The following is a 22555-nucleotide window of genomic DNA, read 5'->3' on the forward strand; positions in this document are numbered from 1 at the left end:
CAGGGAGGACACCCCCACCACCCACACGCGCCCACAGTCCGAACCCTCCCTCCGCTCCCACCTGCAGCGCGCGGTGCGTGCCCTCCAGCGCCTGCTGCCGCTTGAACAGGCCCCCAAAGTTGGGGGAGACAACGGCCATGAAGCTGCCCACGCCAAACACGTAGGCCAGGATGGCGGCGGTGTAGCGGTGCGTACCGCTGTACTGCCTGCAGCACAAGACGTGCAGGGGGGAAGGCAGGTACAGCGCGGTACAGGCACAGCACCAAGGGTCTAGCATCCCGCTGCCAAGGCTGCTGCACCCCCATCCAACTCCCGCACGCACCGCCCCCACCCCCAGTTGGATGCCACCACCCCCACACCACACCACAACCCACCTCAGCTGGTAGGCATAGAAGGCTGCATCCACAGTCGCCGCCACCAGCTCCCGAGTCAGGTCGCTCAGCCCCGCCGCCAGCTTGGGCACATCCTCGCACATGCGCTGCTCGGGGGTGTCGATGCGGCGGTCCACATAGCTCAGCTTGTAGTAGGTCTGCGGCGGGTGGGTGGCGGTGGTGCGGCGAGGGGGAGGGGAGCAGCGGGGCGGGGAGGAGGAAGTTGAGCAGCGTGGGGGAGGAACACGAGGAGAGGCAGGGGCAGCAGGCAGGGAGGGCAGGGAAGTGGGAGGTTGGGAGTACGCTCCCGAGGGCCGCTCAGGAAAGCTTTCCAGCTCAGGTTCTCCCGCCCCCCACCCACCATGTCCGCAAAGTAGGTGCCGTGCAGGCGGTCTGTGAGCAGGCGGCGCCACTGCAGCTCCATGTGCGACACCCAGCTGCGGTTGGTGGCCTCCAGGGCCGCAGCCACGCCGCACAGCGCCAGGTTCTCTGCAGGGAGGCAGGGGAGGTGCACAAGCGGCAGGGCAGGTCAGGGCAGGCACGGCACGGCAGGGTGCGCTGTCGGAGCGGCAGGGTGTTCGCCTCAAGCAACCAAGCAGCGGGCTCCTCAACAATTGCTGTACCGCATGGCTCGGCTGCCACAGGTGGCGGCGCAGGACACATCAGCCAGCCAGCGCGGCAGCAGGCTGCCGCCACGCACCCGCCAGGTTGCGCATGAACAGCGGCACGCGGCGCAGGAAGGCGGCGCGGAACAGGTAGCCCTGGAGGCGGGCCAGGCGGTTGGATAGCGCGGTGCGGGCCACCGCCAGCAGCGCAATGACCAGCACCTTGCGCCCAGCCACGCGCAGCAGCAGCGGCAGCAGCTCCTTGAGCGCCTTGCCGCCGCCGCCAGAGCCGCGGCGGCTGCGCCCGGCGCCGTCCGGTGCACCGCCCCGCCTGGAAAGAGCAGCAGGGTTTGGGCAGCGGTCAAGAGCAGCGGAGAAGGCCAACAGTGTTGTAATGCCACCGATGGCTGCAGTTGAGGCAGCTGCTGCGGCCGTACCTCTTCTCCTGCTGGCGCCGCTGGCGCCGCCGCTGCTGCGCCGCATACTGGGAAGCGCCATAGGATGCTGCCGCCGCCAGGGCCAGCACTCCCAGGGCTCGACGTTTGTTCTTGGGGGTCAGCAGCGCCAACAGAGGGCCGACTCCTACCCCACTGGGGGCTGTCATGTTTGGTGGTCAAGCCTTCTGCTGCAGGCTTCGGAAAGGCTGGCAGCCAGTCTCTGATCGCCCGCGTCAATCAGGGCCTCAGGCACGGGAGCCCTGGCTGCAGCGGAGCATGGGGCCCCGCAGGCTGGGGTGGTCGATGTCCAGGGGGGTGCGCTGCTGTAATAGCCCTCGATGCACGCACCCAGTGAGAAGGCGATGGCCGAGGGAGCATCTCGTGCCACGTCAGGTGGTTGGTCATGGCGGGGTGGCGCCGGGTGGGCGCGCATGACATATCTGGAAACGGTCCAACCTTTCATCCTGAGCTTCTCTTACACATCCCAAGCCCACAAGAGATGCAGGCTGCCCGCAATGAGAGCAGATGGGCAGCTCCCAGCGCCGTGCAAGCAGCAGGCCAGCGGGCACGGGCGGCGCCAGGGCCGTCAGGCATCATCCCGAGTCACAATCTCCGCCGCTTTGAGCACCGCCGCAAAGTCCACGTGCATCTGGCTGCCCCAGAATGCGCCCATGCGCTTGCCCCAGGGGTCAGGCGGGAAGGCGGGGCTGCCCACGCCGTGCAAGATGCGGGCCAGGGCGCGCCCAGACAGCTCCGGCCCCGCCTGCTCCCGGTTGCGCCGCAGCACCGCCCGCGCCGCGCCCAGCAGCGCTGGCTCCGCACGCTTCAGCGGCAGCCCCGCCGTGTCCAGCAGCAGAGCCGCCGCCGTGTGGGGCTGTCCACCCGGAGCCGCTGCCCCCTCCAATGCCGCACTGCTGTTTGGCGGCGCACTGCCGCCATCACCGCTGCCGCCTCCAGCCTGCCCCTCATCAAAGTATCGCTCCAATGCCTGCCGCAGAGCCGCCTCCTGCGCCGCCTGCTGCTCCTCCGCGCCGCCCATCGCCGCCTGGCCAGCCTGTACCGCCGCCATCAGGGCGCGGTACGATACATCCAGGCGCTCCACCTGGCACGACAGCACCGCCGCCAGCCGGGCGTGCACCCGCTCCGCCAGGCCGTCCAGGTCAGCAGGGGTGTGCAGGATCTGGGGGGAGGGTGCAGGCAGGGGAGGCGCGGGGGGAGTGAGCCACCGAGCGCCCCGCTGGCTGCTTTGCAAGCAGCCACCCACCAGCCGGGGGCACTTCCATCAACGCCCCAACCCCCTCGTGTCCCGCTGCGCACCTCGTAGGCAGGCCCTTCCTCCCGCGACAGCTCAAAGCTGATGAGGCTGCCCGCCGCCATGCCGCGCAGCTGCTGCAGCACCAGGCCCGGCGCCTGCTGCGCCGCCGCCGCCAGCCTGGCGGCGGGCACGCTGTACACGCCGTTGCGCGGGTTGGGGCACGAATCCAGCACAGACTGCAGAGAGGGGCAGCGCAGGAAGTTGGGGGTGGTAGAACAACGGCAGAAGGGCCAAGTACGGCGGGTGCCGTGCCGGCAGAGATGCGGCGCAGAGTGCATGTGATGGAAGGGTGGTGGCTGTTGAGGGCAGGTGCCCACCCACCTGGACCACCGGGTACTGCACCGCCAGCTGCTCGGCAGCTGCCGAGTAGAAGCAGACCTTGACCGACAGAGCAGTGGCGGGCAGCATGCGGAGGCAGGGCGCCGCGTCCGCCTCCAGGTAGGAAAGCACGCTCTCCATGCTGTCCTCACGCATGTCCAGCTCAGCAGCCAGGCGCTTCATGGCCAGCACGCCAAACCGACGCCGCGGCGGCGGCCCGGCCGCTGCCGCTGCCGCTGCCGCCGCCGCCGCCGCCGCGGCGACCTGCTGCCCGCTCTCCTCGCCCTCGCCTGGAGGCTCCTCTGTTGCATCACTGCTGCCTGGCAGCGCCTCTGCCTCTGCATCCGCATCTGCTCCTGCCTCTGCTGCTGCCTTCTCTCCGTCCTCCTCCTCCTCTCCCTCCTCCTCCTCCGAGCCGGCATCCATGGCGGCCTTTCGCTTCCTGCCCCTGCCCTTGCCGGCGGAGCAAGCTGCCGCCGCGGCCGCCCCTTTCTTTGCCACCGCCGCCTTCTTGGCCGCCGCCGCTGCCGCCTTCTTGCCCCCCTGCCTGCGCCGCTGCTCCCCCTCCGCCACGGGCGAGAAGACAGCCTCAAGGAAGCCGCGCACGGCAGCCAGGTCCAGCACTCCGCTGAACGCCAGCGAGCGAAGGCGCACAAAGTCGGCGTCGTCCAGCAGTGCCACGCACCGTGCCTCGCCGCCGTCGCGCCCCGCGCGCCCCACCTGCCGCGGGCGGGCGCAGCACAGGCAGGAGTCGGCGGCGGGAATGAGGAGAGGGAGGCAGGGCATCGGGGAGGGACAGCGACTGGTGCACAGGCGGGCACGGAGACCAGCAGGCACACACGCCACTCCTCTGCTCACCGCGCTGGGCCTGCACCCATCCTCACGCACATGCTCCGCATACATACCACCGCCACCACAACACACATACGCAGCACATATACGCACCTGCCCCACCACCACCCCGCCCCGCCCACCTGCTGCACATACTCTTCCAGGCTGCGCGGCAGTGTGGCGTGCACCACCGCTGACACGCGCGCCAGGTTGATGCCCATGCCAAAGGCTACCGTGGCCACCACCACACGCACCCGCCCGCCGGCAAAGTCACACTCCACAGCAGACCGCTCCTGCGGGCGGAGGGGGCAGGGGGCAGGGGGAGGCGCAGCGCCAGTGGGCGCAACCAGCACACCAGAACGTGCCACACTGTGCCGGCCACCAGATTTGCGGCACCTGGCTGAGCGGCAGGGCCACCCTCCCCACCCCAGCCTCCCTCCCTCACGCCCCCACCCCAGGCCCAGCTCCCCCTCCAGGCAGGCAGGCAGGCAGGCAGGCATGCGTGCATGCGCCCCGCACCCGGTAGTCCTTGCCGGCGTGGTAGGCGCGGGCGCTGATGCCGCGCGCCCCCAGCAGGCGTGCCAGCTGGTTGGCGTCCTCCTTGAAGGCGACGTACACAATGGCGGAGCGGCAGGCCGCCAGCGGGCCGCTGCCGGTGAGCAGGCCGCAGATGCGGTCGCGGCTGGATTGGCTGGAGCCGCCTGCGGGGCGGGCGGACGCAGGGGAGGCGTGGGTGGTGGCAGGCGGGGCGTGGGTGGTGGCAGGCACACGCGCCTGGCGGCGTCTGCAGGCGTGTCCACGCACCCCAGACACCGCCATCGGCCCTGCCAGCGGCGCCCTGCCGCGCCCTCCCTTGCCTACCTCCCGCGGTGCGCAGCACTTGCAGGCGCAGGTTCTGGCGCACGGCGGTGTCCCGCAGCACGCTCTCCGCCGGGATGCGCAGCACCTGTGGGGGCCAGCAGAGGAGGAGATGGGAGGGTGGAATGCTCCTGTTCCACACGTGCCGGTGCCTGCTCGCCTGCCACCTTTGGGCCACAAGCCCCGCCAGCCTGGCCGCAGCCCAGCCCCGGGCGCAGCCAGCCAGCCGCCCCCGCCAGCTGCAGCTCACCTGCCGGATAGCTGCCTCTGTGGCGCGGGTAGCGGTGGCGGTGAGCGCCAGGATGCGCTGCGCCTGCACGCCGCTGGCCAGCGCGGCGCCCAGGCGGAAGTAGGCAGGGCGGAAGGAGTGGCCCCACTCTGCAGGGGAGGCGGGTGGGGATGGAGATGGGCAGCAGGCGGCGGCAGCAGCGGCGGCGCCAAGGAGAAGGCTGGCAACATGCAGCAGCTGGGGGCGCATGCTGCCCCGCTGACGCTCTCCCCAGTGCCATCCCGCCTCGCACCCAGCCCCTTCCCCGCACCAGCCGCCATGCCTCCCTGCCTGCCCCTCGCCCACCTGCCACGCAGTGCGCCTCATCCACCACCACCAGCGGCAGCGGCATGCGCGGCCGCAGCGCCTCCAGCAGGTGCGGGTTGTTCAGGCGCTCGGGGCTGACAAACAGCACCTTGATGCGGCCGCCAGCCACATCGGCCAGCACCTGCGCAGCCAGCCAGGTGTCAGCCAGCCACAAGGCGTCAGCTGGCTGCCGATATCTGTTGTTGTTGTTGCTCCGCCTCCTGGCCCCACCCGCCCACATGTACACGCGGGCACGCCGCCGCCGTTGCCCCAGCCCACCTGCAGCGCATCCGCCCGGCTCTGCCCCGACCACAGCACCGCTGCAGTCAGCTGCACACAGCGTGGCAGCACAGAAGCCAGCCCCTGTCAGCTATAATGCTTCGCAGCAGGGAACGAGAGCACGCACGGCAGCACGGCAGCGCCGCAGAGTGGCGCGCCGCTCGCGGGCGGCAGCAGGCACACCGTCCATCCCCGCCCACGCACCGGTGGCGGCACCGAGGCGGCTTGGTCGTGCATGAGCGCGATGAGGGGGGATACCACCAGGGTCAGCCCCGGCAGCAGCACCGCGGGCAGCTGGTAGCACAGGCTCTTGCCCATGCCTGTGGGCATGATGGCCAGCAGGCTCTCCCCGCCCAGCAGCCGCTGCACGCTGGCCAGCTGCAGGCCGCGGAAGGCGGGGTGGCCAAACACGCCGCGCAGCACGCCCGTCAGCGCCTCCTCGCTGGCATCCGCCAGTACCTCGGCGTACTGCCCCGCAGGGTCTGCAGGCGGCGGCGGCAGGCTGGCCGCTGAAGCCACCCGCTGGCTGTTGGCGGCGGGGCCGGCGGCCGCGGTGGAGGCGGCTGCTGCTGCTGCACCCGGCGCGCTGCCTGCCTGGCCAGGCAGCCAGGGCTGCCCCTGAGGAAGAGCTGCTGCTGCATGGCGCGCGGTCCTTGCGGCGCTGCCGCGCTGGCCGCCCGCCTGCCCCTCCTCGCCGCTGCTGGCGCTGCACAGAGCCCCCGTGTCTGCCTGCGCCTGCTGCTCCGCGGTGCAGTCCTTGGCAAAGTGACCGGTGCCGCCGCACTTGTAGCAGCGCATGCGGCTGCCCTGCCAGCCCTCCAGATAGTCGGCGCCATCGCCCACCTGGCGCATGCGTGGCACTGCACGGCGGCGGCGGCATGGCGCAGGGGTGGGCTGGGGCACGTGGGCGGCGGCATGGCCACATGGATGGCTCGCATTGGTGGTGCCTCAAGCCGCAAGGCTGGCCGCCCCGCAGGCAGGCCCCAAGCGGCAGCCAGGCAGCGAGCCAGCCCGCAGCAGCACTCACCCTGCCATCTGCTGCCCCCCCTGCCGCCCCTGCCTCCATGGCGCTTCTTGCCGCCATACTTGGTGCCGTACTTGGTGCCAAACTTGGTGCTGCCGCGCCCCTTCTGCAGGTGGGCAGGCGGGGAGGCAGGCAGGCGCACACTCTTGGCCGGGCAGCGCGCCACAGCAGTTTGCATCTTGCACCGCAGCTCTGGGCCCCAACTAGTAGCTCGCCACAGGATGCATGCTGCCCCCACCTTGAGATCGATGCGCACAAAGTTGTTGCCCCACCCGCTGTTCACATTGTCCGTCCTGCCCTTGGCCTTGCCGCTGCCGCTGCCGCCTGCCGCCTCCGCGGCGTTTGAGTGGGTCTGCCTATTGAGTCGCACAACATTCAGGCCATCAGCGGTGCGGTGGAAGGTGGCTGCCGGGGCTGCTGCTGCCGGGGGATGGGCCAGGCCTGGCTCGGGCTTTGCCGCCTCAGCAGGGCAGACGGTAAAGGTGGCGCAAGCCAATGCAGGCAGCGGCGGGGGCCTCCACTGCTGGTGCTGCTGCTGCTGCTGCCGCGGTGGCTGGCGGGGTGCGGCGGGCCGTGGCTCAGCAGCGCTGGCGGTGGCCGGCTCAAGCTCATCATCTGCATCGCCCTCCTCATCTCCTGCTGCTGCTGCTGCCACTGCGGCAGGGCATCCCTGCAGCTTCTGTCGCAGCTCCTCTACACGGCTGGGCACCCGGGGCAGCACCCTGCGATTCAGGAACGATGCCGAGGCGCCGCCAGGGGCTCGTCCCGCCGCCGCTGCTGCTGACCGGCACGGCTGCTGCTCTAGCAGCCCGGTGCCAGCGTCGCGCAGCTGTGTCACCCCTGAAGGATCGTTGCCCACTGCTTCCAGCGCCCCCGACAGCTCCGCTGCCTGGGTGGCGGCGCGCTCTGCGGCGGCACGGTCGGCGTCAGCCGCTGCAGCCGTCTTCATCGGCCGCCGAAAACTGGATGCTCTGCTAGCGCTGCTGGTGCTGCTGCTGGCCCTGGAGAATGCAGGCTTGGAGGCTAATGACCTGGAGAAAGCCTTACTGCCCTGCGCAGCCAGCTGCTGCTGCAGCGTGCTAGGCGGCAGCAGCGCGTTGAGCTGCCGCAAGGCGGCGGGCTCGGGCTCTGCCCACTGTGCTGGTGCCACCCAGGCCGGCTCCCCATCGCTCAGCACGGCCTCCTCCTCCTCCTCTGCGACTCGCACGTAGCGGCTGAGGGCGCCTGCTGCTAGGCACGGCTCCTCGTCCGAGTCGAGCACACACTCCGGCTCCAACTGCGTGCCCATGGCCACACAGCGATCAGCCAGCAGCGCAGGGCAGCGCGCAGATAATGGATGGACGCGGGCCGAGCTGCGGGTGGCTGCCACTTTCGAAGCCACTTTGCCTCGCTGGCACGAATCTGCAAGACCGCCCAAACCCGCCTCTATGGCCACAATTGAGCAAGTGGCAGTGATCCATCCACCTCTGGAGCGTGCACCGCGCCGCTCACCGACACTTGAGAACCGCAGGCCACCGCAAACAACCTAGCAGGCGTTCTCGAGTTCCGGTGGACATCCGCTGCGTTTGTGATCGTCCCTCGCACCCTGCGTGAGCTCCAGCGGGCCTGCACCAACGCGCTAGCTTGTCGATCTGCCCTGTTTCGCCCGTTTTGCGCCTGCAAGCCTGTTCAGCGTTCAACCGATATGGCCGTTAGGCTGTGGGCCATGCACCGTGCAATCTGGGGCAGCGGGGGTGTTGCAACGCCAACACCGCCGCCCACCGCGGCAAAATCCCCGGCATTGCCTGTTCATTCCCTGCATGCATCCCCCTCTGCATTGCATCCCTGGGTGGAAGTGATGTTTTAGTAAAAGGTCTGAGCCGGGTTTATGCGGCCTGCCACGCGGGTGGCACCCTTGGCTGCCAGCTGCGGTCAGCTCCATGAGGGCTGCAGGCGTCCGTCCCTGTCCCCCGCGCTGCCGTGGCTGCCGCCCTCGATGCCCACTGTGCGAACCCCCGCTGGGCTGCAAGCTGTTGGCGTCGGCTGTCGCAAGCGCACAGACACCCCCCCACCGGCTCAGTGCCTTCCAGGCCTGGCCGCGGGGTGCGGGCCCACGGTCAGCGCAGCGCACGAGCCACGCGCCTCGCTATTTTTTCCGGGCCCTACAGCAATGGGCAGGCGGCGGCCTGGCGGGGCGGAGGGATGGCGCCTGCACCCCTGGCGCTGGTGGCAGCGTCGCCCGGCCTGCACATGACGCCGACTCTAAAGCTGATCCACCGGGAGCTTCTGCACTTCTCACCTTGACTGAGCCCGCACTCGTTTCTTGCATCCCCTTTGGTCAACCCCACCTGCACCAGGGACCGCTGTCAGCATCATGGGACCACCCATACGTACGCTGTCCATGCTTGTCCCGCCGCTTGCAGGCTGCAAGCGCCCCCAACTTGGGCAACACAGCAACGGCAGCAGCAGCAGGCGCCATGGCGACGGCCGCCCCCGACGGCAGCGGGCTGAGCAGCGAGCGCACCAAGATTGGCGTGCTGGGCGGCGGCGCGTGGGGCACGGCGCTGGCGCTGCACGCGGCGCGCATGGGCCATGGTGTGCTGCTGTGGGCGCTGGAGGAGCGGGTGGCGCGCCAGATCAACGAGGAGCACGAGAACAAGACCTTCCTGCCGGTGTGTGGCGGCGTGGCGTGCGGGCGGGGAGGGGCGTGCGTGTGGACTGGCGGCCACGTGACTGCATGCAACGGCCTGCCGCCTGCTCCACCCTCCAGCCACACCCCCACTACACCCCTCCCCTGCTACCTGTCTCCGCTGTGCAGGGCTTCCCGCTGCCCGAGTCGCTGCGCGCCTCCAACGACATCAAGCAGGTGGCGGCGCATGGCGAGATCCTGCTCCTCGTCATTCCCACACCCTTTGTGGAGCGCATGGTGGGTGGGTGGGGTGGGTGGGGGGGAACCTACCGCAGCGGTGATTGTCCATCCCCTGTCCCGCATTGCTGTGCCAAGACCGGAGGGCCGGGACTTCCGCATCACACTGTGCAAAGCATGCGTGCTGCCAGCCATGTTGTCCGGCAGAACCGTTGCCTTGCTGCGCGCCGCTGCAGGTCAGCCAGGTTGTGGATGCTGTGCGGGGGGATGCCATCCTGGTCAGCTGCACCAAGGGCATCCTCAACGACACCCTGGAGACGCCCAACCACATCCTGAAGCGCGTGCTGCCCCCGCACCTGCACAGCAGGTGGGCCAGGCGGCCAGTGTGGGTGGACCCCCTGATCTGGCCCGGTACTCTATTTGGTACTCTATTTGGTATCTGAAGCAGCGGTGGCAAGAACCGTCTGCCGCCCGCCTGGAACCCTGCCGTTTGCCTGCTCTGTGGCTGTGGAAGCAAAGCTGCCTGCGCTGGCTGCCCCCCCAGGCTGGCCTACCTGAGCGGCCCTTCATTTGCGGCGGAAGTGGCCAAGGAGAACCCCACCGCCGTCACCATTGCCAGCGAGGATGACGCGGTGGCGCAGCGCGTGCAGGTGTGGGCACGGCCCGCCGCCACGCCTGCACGCTTCACGGCTGGGTGTCGCAGGTGTCTCAGGGCTGTCCTGCTGCGCCTGGCTGCCCACCACCTTCGCCTGCCCCAAAACTCCCTGGCACCTGTCTCTCTGGGCTGCAGGAGCTGATGTCTTCCCCACGCTTCCGCTGCTACCGCACCCACGACGTGACGGGGGTGGAGCTGGGCGGCGCGCTGAAGAACGTGCTGGCCATTGCCTGTGGCATCAGCGACGGGCTTGGCTTTGGCTCCAACGGGCGTGCCGCGCTCATCACGCGCGGCCTCGACGAAATTACGCGCCTGGCAGGTGGGGTGTTGGTGCGAGGTGGCGAGAAGCGGGCCGGTGGCAAGATAAGATGTGGTGCTGCTGTGCTGTGCTGTGCCGTGCTGTATCATTTGAAGCATGCGAGCGCTCCAGCTCGAGCAATCGCCAGCTTGAGTGATGCTCGGCCTGCCGGTGTGTGTTACCCTGGGTGCAGTTGGGTCTGGCGCCAGCCCGCTGACGCTGGCGGGGCTGGCGGGTGTGGGCGACATTGTGCTGACGTGCACGGGGGACCTATCTCGCAACCGCACCGTGGGTGTGCGGCTGGGCAAGGGGGAGAAGCTGGAGGACATCACAGCCACCATGAAGGTGGGGCTGGGTGTGTGTGGGTGTGTCGGCAGGGTGGGGTGCGTTGAAGGGGTGGAAGGGGCAGCTGGCAGGGATTGCCAATGCGTTGGGGCATACAAACAGGTGCCGGGCCCTGGCGAGGCTTGCTCATGCTGCTGGCTGGCGCTGTGCGGCGTGCGTGCGCCCGGCTGCTGCAGGGCGCGGTGGCGGAGGGTGTGCTGACGTCACGCAGCGCGCACCACCTGGCGCAGAAGCAGGGCATCGAGTGCCCCGTCATCACGGGCATTTACAGGGTACGTGGGGGCAGGGGCTTGGTGGGCGGCCCAGCTGGCTGCTGCCGCCACGCAGGCATCGTACCGTGCCAGGGAGTGAGCGTGGGTAGTGTCAGCAGCAGGAGGGGAACCGGGCCGTGCCGGCTCTCCCCCGTGCCACCACCACCCCGCCTCTTGTTCGCCTCTTGGCCATCGACCTGCCTTCCCGGACGTCTCCCCACCCTGCCTTGCCCTGCTGCAGGTGATCCACGAGGGCGCAGACCCTGTGGAGGTGGTGACCCAGAACATGAGCCGCCCGCTGAAGCCAGAGGTCAATCCGCTGGTGGCGGAGGCGGCGCACCACTCCGAGGTGCCGCCGCGGGAGACCCCCACCAGCAAGCCGGGCTGCGTCATTGGCTGCTGAGGTGGCGCAGCACTAGTTGCGTCGCTGGATCGAACGAAGCAGCTGTCGGCCTTTTTTTGTGCATCGGTATGGTATGGCAACTGCCGCGTCGTCGGATGCGGCACCCGGCATTTCTGCACGCTCTGTACATTTTGTTTTTTCTTGGAGTGACTCCCCTTTACCTACCTACCACATGAGAGGCGTGTGCTATCATTGATGTGGGCGTGGCCAGTGCCTCCCTCCCTCGGTGTTCAGCAGCTGGGTGGGGCGCAGGCGGGGGCGGCGGCAGGGGGCGGCGGCAGCGGATGGGCGCAGGCTAGCTCTGCGCGCTTGTTTTGGAAAGGGATCTCATCCTCCCCCGGCAGCTGCACCTCCCAGCTTCGCGCCGCAGTCCTGGCACGGAAGCTACACAGCAGGTCCCCTTTGGCGGGAAAGCTATAAGAAGGGCGAGGGGCGCCTCCTCCTCCATTTCTTGGCTCCCGCCCTCTGTACACCACACTTGCAGCTGCAAGGCCACCTGCTGCAACCCGCAGTACCAGGTGGGTGCCCAGCATGCGCATGCGTTGTATGCTCGCTTGCAGCGGTAGGTGGGGGCCCAGGGGTGACATCGGACGAGTGCATAGTGGATGGAGGGGGCAGACGGACTGCAGCGGTGACTTCCTGCAAAACTCAGCCCGTCAGATGCAGATGCGGGGGGGCCTCCGTGGGCCCCATCCTGCTCTGTGCTGCGCTGATGCTTAGATATGCAGCGAAGAGTGTCGGAGGGTTGCCACCCACGCGGCCCCCCGCGTCCCGCCGGCCGCCGCCACCACCGCTGGCGCCAGCAGTGCTCACGCGGAGTGCTGCTACCCCCTGTTGCAGGCGTCCACACCTAGACCACTGGCAGACAACATGTCGCGGCTCCTCCGCTCATCCGCAGCGCTGCTGCTCCTGCTGGCCCTCGGTAGGTGGCTTGCCGCCTCCCAGCACAGCTACATCTGCTGGCGCTGTTGAAAACCGGAGAGTTGCCAGCCTGCCCAGCAGGGTGGTTCGCTGCTGACATGCAGCACCCACACTGCGTAATATCTGTTGCGTCTGCAGGCTGTGCCGTGGAAGCCGCTACCGTGATCCAGCTTGATTGCGGCCGCACCAACGCAGACCTTGTGACTGTGTGAGTGCTTGGCGACTCGCTTCGGAAGCCTTCCGCACATCATGTGTTGCAGACGCTGCAGCTGCCAGAACCAGCAAACAACAACCAACCACACCGTATTGCGCGCTGCAGGAACCGCATCACGACGAAAGCCACAGTCAAGTGCCCTGCCAACTGCAAGGCTGCCGGAGGCACGATTTATGGCACGGGGACCTACACACACGACAGGTAGGAAAAGTTGGTTTCTGCGGCCAGCCATGCAGCTGTGCCCCACCTGCTCAACCTGTTGCCTGCCTTGCTGCAGCCGCATCTGCCTTTCGGCCATCCACGCCGGTGCCATCACAAACACTGGCGGTCAGTTCACGCTATACTATGCCAAGGGCCGCACCTCCTACACAGGTCGGTTGATGGGGATGATTGTTTGTTGGCTTTCTGCATCTGCATAAGTAAATAATTTGTTGGTTGGGCCGCTCACAGCTAGAAGCAAGTTTGCTGCTCCTCCTGCAGGGTCCACGAAGTTCACCATCAAGTCTAACAACTACGGCACCTGGCCGCACTCCATCAAGTTTGTCGGCCCAGCTCTGCAGCCCAGCATTGACTGCGACAAGAACAACTACTCCCGGTGAGTTTGAAAAAGTGTGCATATTTGCTGCCTGTCTCTGTTGATTGTTGGCCCATACGACTTATCAGGCCCCGGCTTTACACTCCCCTTGCAGCGACGTGGTCGGTGTTGGGCAGGGCGTGCTGTACAACCGCACCAAGCTCACGGTGGCCTGCCCCAAGAACTGCCTGGCTGCGGGGGGCACGGTGCTTGCTTGTGCTTGTGTGGGCTTAAAGTCTGGTAAAGCAAGAACTAGCTTGCAACATAGACTCCCCGCCGAAACGGGACGGGAACCGGGCGAAAGCAGAGAAAGCAATAAAACAGGGGTGGAGCAAGGCGACATGCAACGCAAGCAGCTGACAGGGCACGCATCGAAACGTGTGTATGACTGGCAAAGTGGCATGGCGCATTGGGGAGAAACGCAACGGTACGGGAGCATGGGCTGGCCAAACGGCAGTGCGGAACGCTAGGTCACTAGAAAAGCAGGGAAAGGCGCACTATGTATGCAATGAGGGCAGCCCCGGCTCGGGGCCGTTGAGAAAGCAGTGGGCGGGAGGGGGGAGGCCCCGGTGTGGGCGGGCCCCATCGAGGGGGGATGGGGCGCGCAAGCGGCCAGATGGGGCGGGGCGCGGGCGGCAGTGGAGTCCTGCGGCTGGGTGGGATATAGGGCAATGAGCGTTGAGCAGTGTGCGATGAGCAATGAGCAATGAGCAGTGAGCAGCCCCTCCCTAAACAAAGTGAAGCGCAGGACGGGGTCCGGTGGATGGGAGGCAAGGAAACGCGGGGGGTTGCCACGTGCGCTACCGCCGCCGCCGCAGGCAGCACCCCTGCGGCGGCGGCAGCGGCAGCAAGCCGTGGACCCAAACGCCGTGCCGCCGCCGCCGCAGGCAGCACCCCTGCGACGGCGGCGGCAGCAAGCCGTGGACCGAAACTCCGTGCCGCCGAGTCCCGTGGCTGTGGCCGTGGGCTTCTGGCAGGAAACTACGGCCGCAGCTCGGCAGCACGGGGGCGTCGCAGCGTGCCGCCGCCGCCGCCGCGCTGCCCCCCCGGGCACGGCGGCGGCGGCAGCAAGCTTGGGCCCAAACGCCGTGCCGCCGAGTCCCGTGGCTGCGACCGTAGACCGTGGGCCGGAAACTGCGCCCGCAGCTCGGCGGCACGTGGTTCTGGTCAAATCGCCAAGCGTGCAGCAGCGCCGAACCACGCTTCCCGGCCTCGGCGCATGCCTTCAGGGGCCCCCTATCGCTGGGCACACCCCTCCAACACCGAACATGCGCCCGGGGGGGAGGGCGGCCCGGGCTGCCCAGGCCAAAGTGGGCCGCCCTCGAGCAAGAGGCGGCCGGGCTGTGTGCTGAATGAATGAATGAATGAATGAGTGCAAAGGTGTATGGAAGTGGAGCGTTCACAAGCGATACTCGAATCTGCCTGGCTGCCATTCATGCGGGCGTTTTGAAGAACGCTGACGGCGGCCTGATCACGATCTACGACTTCCCCGGGCTGCAGTCGTACAGGGGTGCGCACTCCTGCTGCCCATCTGACCTGCGCTTGCTGCCGCTGCTTGGCCACATTGTTCTGCGCGGTTCCACATTTCCACTGCGTCACACAACTCCACCCACTGCTCTACCCATCTGCAGGCTCCACTGCCAACACCATCAAATCCTCCAACTATGGCTCGTGGGGTCACAGCTACCGCTTCAAGCCGGTGGCCAACCTGACGTGCGCCAGCACGAACGCCCAGAACCTGCTCGTCAACGCCACCGTCACCAAGTCCTTCGCCGTGTGCCCCATGAACTGCTTCTCCGCCGGCGGCAACATCTACGGCTCGTCAGCTGCCTACCGGTCTAACTCCCGCATCTGCCTCGCAGCGGTGAGCTAGGGGTGCTTGCTATGGGGAAGGGTAAGCGGCACTCCCACCATGCGAGCACCAGCTGCGTACCAAACTCACCCTTGGGTATTGCTGCCTGCCTCCTCTGCAGCACCACGCGGGAGTGATTACCAGCAACGGTGGTATGGTCATCCTGCAGTACGTCAAGGGGCTGGCTTCTTACAAGAGTGTCACTGCCAACTTTGTCACCTCCAAAACAGCCGCCGCATCCCCCAACGCCTTCAAGTTTATCTGAGGCGCATTCCCCAGAGTTGCGCCACGGGTAGCGTGCCCACCCACCAACAACACCGCCCGCCGCGGCGAGATTGGTAGACAGTAGCAGACCCAGAGACCAGCAATGCCCCGCAGTGCAATTTTCCATTGTTTTCTGCCTCCACCCCCTTTTGACCTACCAGACAGCGGCTTGAATATGCATATGCAGCCCTTGCTATATGACCCTTTCCATATTAATCTGACCTGACTGTAATCCGCATTTAAAGACCCACTGACCCAAGGACCAAGTCACATGTGACTGCCTGCCTGCAACCTCAGCAGGCAGAGCGCAGGAAAGATGGTGACGGGCATTCAACTCTCACCACCACCACGCTCCACCACAGTTCTCCTCTCTTTCCTTCGCCTTCTGCTCCCCACTCCCCCCACCCCCATTCTCCCCTCCTCAGCGACGATTCTAGCCAGGCAGAACACCATGCAGGCCGCTCTTTGCTCCGCCCGCGCCGTCGCCGGGCCTGCCATCTTCGCCAAGGCCTCCAGCAGCAGCCGCTCTTCCCTGCGCGCCGTCCGTCTGGAGGTTCGGGCAGCCGAGGTGAGGGAGGCATCGGGCAGACCAGCCAACGCGTTTCTGGAAGTTCCACTGGTGGAACTCGCTTGCGCTCCACATAGAACACGCCCTGAGTGACTCTCGACTGCCTGCACGTGCAGGAGGCCAAGGTGGAGGACCCCGCTGTGGTGGAGGTGCCCGTCGCCGCTTCTCCCTCGGGAGCAACCCCTGCGGCCGGTGCCGTAGCTACCGAGTCCTTCTCCATCCTGGGTGCGCAGCAGGAGGCCATCAACGGCCGCGCAGGTGGGTCCATGCAGTGTGCCGGCACCGGCGGTGCCTCCCTCCTTGCCACAGGATGGCTGCCCTGCGCTGGCCGGTCTTTTTTTGCTCCATGCGCTGCATCAGCACCACTCACTCGCTCAACCACTCATTCACTGCCCCAATCTGTTTGCAGCCATGCTGGGCCTGTTGATTGCTGCGGCCACTGAGTTCACCACCAACCAGAGCGTGTGGAGCCAGATCGCTGGTGAGCGAACCGCGTGATGCCGCCGTCGCCCTGCACTGCAGTGGCACTGGCGCAGCCCGCTCCTGTCGCATGCCTACCTCTGGTTACTCCCCCTTGACCTGTCCCTGTCCGCCTGATTGCAGGCAAGTATGTTGACCAGGAGCTTGTGCAGCACCCCATCGGCGCCTCCACCATGGCCTTCTTTGCCGTCGTGGTGGCCATGACCTTTGCATCCTTTGCCCCTGCCGTCTTTACCGGCGAGGGCCCCGCCAGCCGCAAGTTTGGCCCCTTCACCCCCAGCGCCGAGCTGCTCAACGGCCGCCTGGCTATGCTCGGCTTCTCGTCGCTGCTCCTGGTGGAGCTGGTGAAGGGCAACACCCCCCTGTTCTGAGCACAGGCAGAGGTGATTCCTGCCACCAACACCATGTCCGGATACACGATTTTTTGTCATTTGAAACCCCATCCTCTTCTGAACTCCTGGTCGGACCCCAGAACCTTTCCCACCTGTTTTATTTCCAGCGATTCCCATTTCATTCACGCGCGTCACGGCCCTCTGTCAACAAACCTGCCACACAGTGCTGCACCCTCCTGTGCCCATTCTTTCCTAGTTGTTAGCTCGAATGTAAAACATTTCTAACACTTACAACAGTGAGGGCGCCTGGGACAGCATTCAGCTGTGGCCCGCCTACTGGCCGCCTCGGCGACGCACCTGCCCCAGCATGCACGGCGCGCCTGGTTGTCTGCGGCGGAACGGAGCTACCAGGGTGTTGGCAACATCCCTTCTCTGCATCTGTTTGATCACAGGTTCCCTGTCTCCTCCTCCCTCAACATGGCTGGCCGGCAGGGCTATTGGGGGGCGGAGAGCGTGGGGATGCAGCCAGCCCGCTACTACTGCATCGATGTGGAGTGTGTGGCCACCGGCACAGGTCGGCAGGAGGCAGGGAGAACGCATGCTTGGGTGCCGCGAGGTTGCCCTGGCTTTCGCTGGGCAAAACAGGCTGGCGGGGATCAAGACCGACTCGCAGCTCGAGCAGGAGCCAGCCACCACTTCCCGTGCCGACCCCGCCGCCGACCCCGCCGCCGCCCGCTCGCCGCTGGCCAACCTCTTGTGCTGCTGCCGCAGACCACAACTCGCGCTCGGTGGGCCAGATTTCCCTGGTGGATGAGCACGAGCGCGTGCTGTGCAACTTCTACGTGCGCCCCGACCAGCCCGTGGTGTCCTACCTGACCCCGCTGACCGGGCTGACCGCGCAGCTGCTGGCTCAGCACGGCATGCCGCTGGCGCAGGCGGTGGCCCTGCTGCAGCAGTGCCTGCCCAGCACCGCGACCCTGGTGGGCCAGAACATCGCCAAGGACGTGCAGTGGCTGGGCCTGAAGGAGGGGCAGCACTTTGAGCAGGCAAGCTGGGGGGTGGCGTGTGGGACAGCTAGGCTGCTGCCTGTTGGCCCAACAGCGCGGCGTCTTCGTGCCCTGGGCCCGCCAGCCGCATGCAATCATGCCAGCTGCTGCTGATGCAGCGACATCAATGTTGTCGCCCGCATGCCCTTTGGTTTCAAGTGCAACATTTGTGCGACCCGCGCTGCCACTGCTGGGCACCCAACCTTTCTCCCCTTCCTGCCATCGCCCACCTGCAGATGATGGACCTGACGGGCCTGTTCCGGGTGTGGAATACCCAGTACAAGTCATGGAGCGTGTTTGGGCAGGACCACTTGGCCAAGGTGCTGCTCAACTGGGACACCTCGGTGGGCGGCCACGACGCGGGTGGGTTGTGGCGGGAGGAGGCTGTTTGCCTTCTGTTTGGGGGGGCTACGGGCCACTACATGCATGGCACCAGTTCCATGCACTGCTAACTCCCACTGACTGTCATGCTGCCACCGACCGTCGTTCCGATTATGTTGCTGCTGCCGCCGCAGTGGGCGACGCGCTCAAGTCCATCCGCCTGTTCAAGCTCTACCAGCAGCTGCAGCCCCACCCGGAGCAGTGGAAGGCGGCGCAGCAGGCGCTGCTGGCCACGCCGCCGCAGCCCAGCTTTGCTCGCCAGAACCCCAGCTTTGAGGGTGTGTGCATGGGCAACAGGAAGACCTGCACCTGCGGCGCCGCCTTCCTGGGCTGACCTCCGGTTGGCCCACTGGATTTGCCTCATCATTGTAGTGGCAAGGCTCTTAGCCGCCGGCCCTCGACCACCTAGACTATCTGTGCGAATGCTCACTAGCCTGCCCCCCGTTCTCAGCTTGCACTGAACCTATTTTTTTGTTTCCAACTACCTGCCTTGGATGTGTGTCAGGAGTGAACTGCACATGTGTCTGTCTGACCCTGATCAATTTCTCACGATGCGCTTGCCTCTTCAATCCTTCCTGAGCCTGTTCTCTCATGAGTGCTTGATAACAACAAGAATGACGCCCTCTTTCTCATGACGAATGATCACTTGCCACCTTCCTCTTCTACCCAACTTATGTTTAGCCCGCTCTCGGTATGTAGCTTGCACCCTGCGAGATAGAGACTCAGGGCGCCGGCATCGGCGCGCCGGCGCCAGCCGCATCCGTGTCTGCTCGCTGCATCAGCACCTGCCACCCAGCCCGCTGCAGCAGCGCCTGCAGGGAGTCTGGCTTTGCCTCGGTGCCTGCCGCCGCTGGCGCCGCCGCCGCGGTCGCAGCCGCATCACTCCCTGAGCGATGCAGCAGGGGAGGCACAGCAGAGGCGGCTGCGGTGCCGCCGGTGCCGCTGCCGCCTCCGCCGCTTCCCCAAATGCTGCCGAGGCCGCCCGAGTTCAGTGCCTCCAAGAAGCAGTCCAGGCTGGCAAACACCAGGTCGTCCTCGGCACGGTACAGCTCCTCCACCTGTACGCCCTTCTGCGGCCCTACGGGCTTGCTGAGCACGCAGGAGCCATCCACAAACACGTCCGATGCATGGTGCTTGGGCACGAAACTGATGGGGGCCTGCACCGGGGTGGCGAGAATGTTGGCGAGGGGCAGAGGAATGAGAAGAGCAGCTGGCCAACCATTACAGCCACCAGCTGCCCCAGTGTGTGCGCACCTTGCTGTAGGACACCGACGGCCCAAAGCAGGTGATGTTCTTGCCACCGAGAGACGCGTCCTTGGCCAGGGAGCAGTTGCCAGGGCTGATGGTGATGTTGAGCTGAGGGCCGTAGAGGATGCTGGGCACCTTGCCGCCCCTGGTCACTGTCGGCTTGGTGCAGAACCTGCAAGCAGAGCACGAAACGGGCAGCAGTGGATCCATGGGCAGGGTGCCTCCCCATCTCCATGCCCTGCCTACCGCGCAGCCTCTGCCGTGCATATGCGCAACAACATTGGGCAATCCTTGCGCTGGTTCCCTACTGCTTACATGTCTTGCACAGTGCCCTTCATCGACCCGAGAGTGCCGAACAGCTGCTCAGCTTGGCTCTGCAGCCAGGAAGACGGTGGGGTCCCAGCATGTTTTGGCTGCGCATGAGAAACAAAGAACGAAGGGGCACACGGGTACAGCCACACTGACAACCCTCTACTCACCAAAGCCTCCGGCACTGGGAGCCCCGCCTGCTGGAGCAGCATGGCCAGCCCGCTCATGCCGCCGATGCTGAGGCCATCGATCAGAGGTTGGGTGCTTGCGGGCTGTCCCAGGCCCCCCGCCGCGCCCAGCAACAGCACCGAGAGGGCGCACAACAGCCGGCTCGAGACTCCCATGGCTCCGAGGCAGCGGGCGAAGCCCGAGGTTTCAAGGGGGAAGGCGGAAGGGGATGTAGACAGCCCCAGAACTGTGACTGGCTCTCTGAGTGATCAAATGTTTGGATCCAATGAGCAGACCACGCGTTCGATTGCGCGCCTGCGGCGCCGTGCTATGCGTAGCTGGCGGCGGAGCCATGGCTCCCGGTGTCATTGTTAATCCGGTTATAATAAATGCACTCAGCTCCAGGCGTGCAGACCGGTGTGACGCCGCAATGAAGCAGGTCGGCGGCCGCAAGCCCCCTGGGGTGAGCAGGAGGCTGCCTAGCGAGCGGAGGACTTCCTATATCAGACAACTACAGCAATGTAACTGTTAGGGCAGCTCATCTAAAGCCTGCACGGTGCATGCTGTGCCATGTGCGCAGGCTCCCGGGCGCCGCAGAGGCTCTTTCCAGGGTAGGCGCCCGCTCAAGGTGGAGCCCAAGTGAGTGCAAACCAGCGGTAGCCCCTGAGTGGCTTGGTGGAGAAGAAGCCGCCGCCGCTGCCGCCTCCTAAGCCCACCTGCCCATGATGTGCACTGCAGGGAACAGATGCTCGCGAAGAAGGCGTTTCACCACCTGAAGACGATCAAAAAGGTAAGCAGCAGGTGGCATGCGGGGCAGGCAGCTGCCGCAACGACGGCCGGGTCCCCTGACAAGAGGCGCCATCTGCGTGCGTGCTGGCGTGCAGGAGATAAAAAAATCCAGGGAGTTTGAGGTGCGCAAGATACTGCGCCGCATCAAGCAGGCCAAGGACCAGCAGGCCAAGGGAGACCCCAGCGGTGAGCCTGCCTGGCAGGAAAAAGCTGCACGGAGGACCGGCCGCACCCAACCCGCCTCCTTGAGCTTGGGAGCCAGCTCGTTTGCTGCAGCTTCCCCCGCGCAGCTGATCCTGGTTTTAGACCCAGTTCTCCTTCTGCCTGGTCGCAGGCGATGCTGCGGCTACAGCCAAGGCGGGAGTGCAGAAGCTGGAGGCCCAGCTTGCACTTGCCAAGGCAGCCGATGTGGAGCGGCTTGCAGCCCAGGCAGCCCGCGCATGTGGGCTGCAGGCCCCAGCACCGCAGCAGCTGCAGCAGCAGCAGCAAGGCCCGACCGTTGAGGCCCAGGATGCGGGCGTGCCAGCCCCTCCTCAGGGGCAACAGCGCGGTGCTGCTGCCGCAGCCGCTGGCGGCAGCCAAGCGACGCTGCAGCAGGTGGTAGAGGGCCGCATCCTGGGAGCCAAGGCGGTCAAGGATCGGCTGGCCGAGGTGCAGAAGGAGATGCAGCGGTTGGAGGAGGAGGCGGCGCAGCGCGAGGCGGCGGCAGCAGCAAGAGCGGCAGCAGCGCCAGCCCCTGGAGGTGGCACAGCAGCAGAGGCTGGAGACGGGCATGCTGCAAAGCAGCCAGGCAGCCAGAAGCGCAAGAAGCACGAGGAGGAGGAGGAGGAGGAGCAGCAGCAGAAGAAGCAGAACAAGCGTGCAGCAGGGGCGGCGGTGGATGATGTGGCGGCGGGGGCGCTGGCAAAGCTGCTGGGCACCCGTGGCGCTCGTTCGGCGCCGCCAGCCGCGGCCGAGGGCGGCAGCGACAGCGAGGACGACTCTGGTGTGTTTGAGTCTGGCAGCGACGACGAGCGGTGGCTGATTGACAGCGATGAAGAACAGTCACTGCAGAGCGGCGGCGGCGGCGGATCTGAGGAAGAAGAAGATGGAGAGCAGTTGGGCAGGGACGTGGCGAGCCAGGTCAGCGCCAGCGAGGGAGAGGATGACAGCATTCAAAGCGGCAGCGACGACGATGCTGCGGGCGGCAGCCCTCCAACCACCAACCGGAAGCGGCAGCAGGGCCAGGCTGCCAATGGCATCCAGCAGAAGGGCAAACAGCAGCAGCTGTTGCCCAAGCAGCAGCAGCAGGCAAAGCAGGAGCAGAAGAAGAGCAAGGCGCCTCCCAAACCCAAGAACCGGCTGGGGCAGCGGGCGAGGCAACGCTTGGCGGCCATGCAGTTTGGCCGCGCGGCCAAGCACCTGCAGCAGGAGCAGCAGCAGCGGCAACGCGACAAGCCAGCCGCAAGCCGCGTGGCGCCGCTGCAGCAGAGCAAGGCAGTGGCAGATGCAGCGCCCCTGCACCCCTCGTGGGCCGCCAAGCAAGCGCAGAAGCAGAAGCTGCAGATGAGCATCTCAAGCGGGGCGGCGGCAGCCAAGAAGATCGTGTTTGATGATGAGGGAGGGCAGCAGAAGCAGCCAGAGCAGCAGCGGCAAGGGCGCAGCAGCGGCAGCAGCGGCAGCCACCACAGGGGTTCACAGCAGCGGCAGAGCGTGCCCGGCAAGGGTGCCGCAGCAGCCAAGCCTCTGCATCCCAGCTGGGAGGCCAAGAAGCGGCAGCAGGCGCAGCAGAAGCAGCTGCTGCAGCCGGGCACTGGCACCAAGATCACCTTTGATGATGAGTGACCGCACTGCGCCCACGCCTGCCCTCTTTGCGATTGCCGTGGTGTTGTAACCTGTTTCTCACACTCAATGCCATCCGATTGAGACAGTCAATTCTTAGTACACTTGCTGGAGGAAGCACAGACCAGAAAGGATGAAATGTAAGTCCAGAAAGAAGGCTGCAAGATTAGCACAAGCTC

At 66.4% G+C, this 22555-nt stretch overlaps 7 protein-coding genes across 7 annotated transcripts in view; 5 read left to right on the forward strand and 2 right to left on the reverse strand.

The window, feature by feature from the left end:
* CHLNCDRAFT_142419 (hypothetical protein) overlaps positions 1-1580 on the reverse strand; it is a gene marked incomplete at both ends in the record, with an annotated part of 6494 nt that extends 4914 nt beyond the window's left edge. The window contains 5 exons of the mRNA XM_005850393.1: positions 62-206; positions 375-529; positions 733-860; positions 1072-1307; positions 1414-1580. Of these exons, the coding sequence (XP_005850455.1) occupies positions 62-206; positions 375-529; positions 733-860; positions 1072-1307; positions 1414-1580 (831 nt within the window). The remainder of the gene's footprint in view (positions 1-61; positions 207-374; positions 530-732; positions 861-1071; positions 1308-1413) is intronic.
* Positions 1581-1999: 419 nt separating this feature from the next.
* On the reverse strand, positions 2000-7900 carry CHLNCDRAFT_142420 (hypothetical protein; the record flags this gene model as incomplete). The annotated part of the gene is made up of 13 exons (XM_005850394.1): positions 2000-2593; positions 2731-2904; positions 3050-3766; positions 4021-4170; positions 4397-4578; positions 4739-4823; positions 4986-5113; positions 5310-5451; positions 5589-5639; positions 5793-6448; positions 6616-6718; positions 6851-7518; positions 7660-7900. The coding sequence occupies 13 exons, from the start codon at positions 7898-7900 to the stop codon at positions 2000-2002; spliced, it is 3891 nt and encodes a 1296-aa protein (XP_005850456.1).
* A 1225-nt stretch (positions 7901-9125) lies between these two features.
* Positions 9126-11571, forward strand: CHLNCDRAFT_30197 (hypothetical protein). The gene is made up of 8 exons (XM_005850138.1): positions 9126-9263; positions 9410-9517; positions 9694-9824; positions 10002-10107; positions 10248-10431; positions 10604-10755; positions 10932-11027; positions 11248-11571. Exons 1-8 carry the CDS (start codon positions 9177-9179, stop codon positions 11407-11409), a joined length of 1026 nt encoding a protein of 341 aa, XP_005850200.1. The 5' UTR covers positions 9126-9176; the 3' UTR covers positions 11410-11571.
* Positions 11572-12279: 708 nt separating this feature from the next.
* Positions 12280-15235, forward strand: CHLNCDRAFT_142422 (hypothetical protein; the record flags this gene model as incomplete). The annotated part of the gene is made up of 10 exons (XM_005850139.1): positions 12280-12331; positions 12469-12538; positions 12650-12745; positions 12822-12916; positions 13025-13139; positions 13234-13324; positions 13937-14080; positions 14571-14628; positions 14750-14982; positions 15092-15235. 10 exons carry the CDS (start codon positions 12280-12282, stop codon positions 15233-15235), a joined length of 1098 nt encoding a protein of 365 aa, XP_005850201.1.
* Positions 15236-15685: 450 nt separating this feature from the next.
* Positions 15686-16653, forward strand: CHLNCDRAFT_142423 (hypothetical protein; the record flags this gene model as incomplete). Its single annotated transcript, XM_005850140.1, has 4 exons — positions 15686-15802; positions 15919-16060; positions 16212-16283; positions 16406-16653. The coding sequence occupies 4 exons, from the start codon at positions 15686-15688 to the stop codon at positions 16651-16653; spliced, it is 579 nt and encodes a 192-aa protein (XP_005850202.1).
* A 438-nt stretch (positions 16654-17091) lies between these two features.
* On the forward strand, positions 17092-18375 carry CHLNCDRAFT_142424 (hypothetical protein; the record flags this gene model as incomplete). Its single annotated transcript, XM_005850141.1, has 4 exons — positions 17092-17188; positions 17386-17672; positions 17897-18023; positions 18176-18375. The coding sequence occupies 4 exons, from the start codon at positions 17092-17094 to the stop codon at positions 18373-18375; spliced, it is 711 nt and encodes a 236-aa protein (XP_005850203.1).
* Positions 18376-20196: 1821 nt separating this feature from the next.
* CHLNCDRAFT_142426 (hypothetical protein) lies at positions 20197-22379 on the forward strand (the record flags this gene model as incomplete). The annotated part of the gene is made up of 5 exons (XM_005850142.1): positions 20197-20205; positions 20347-20405; positions 20505-20556; positions 20651-20741; positions 20890-22379. The coding sequence occupies 5 exons, from the start codon at positions 20197-20199 to the stop codon at positions 22377-22379; spliced, it is 1701 nt and encodes a 566-aa protein (XP_005850204.1).
* Positions 22380-22555: the final 176 nt, after the last annotated feature.

The sequence above is a fragment of the Chlorella variabilis genome (genome assembly GCF_000147415.1).
Source record: "Chlorella variabilis unplaced genomic scaffold CHLNCscaffold_4, whole genome shotgun sequence".
NCBI lineage: Eukaryota > Viridiplantae > Chlorophyta > Trebouxiophyceae > Chlorellales > Chlorellaceae > Chlorella > Chlorella variabilis.

Excerpts from the sequence above, each read along its gene's own strand:
- CHLNCDRAFT_30197 (XM_005850138.1), top strand. The coding sequence starts at position 9,177 with ATGGGCCATGGTGTGCTGCTGTGGGCGCTGGAGGAGCGGGTGGCGCGC. Across the intron at positions 9,825-10,001 it reads CCCCCGCACCTGCACAGCAG|GCTGGCCTACCTGAGCGGCC; the intron begins GTGGGCCAGGCG and ends CTGCCCCCCCAG. Across the intron at positions 10,108-10,247 it reads CGGTGGCGCAGCGCGTGCAG|GAGCTGATGTCTTCCCCACG; the intron begins GTGTGGGCACGG and ends TCTGGGCTGCAG.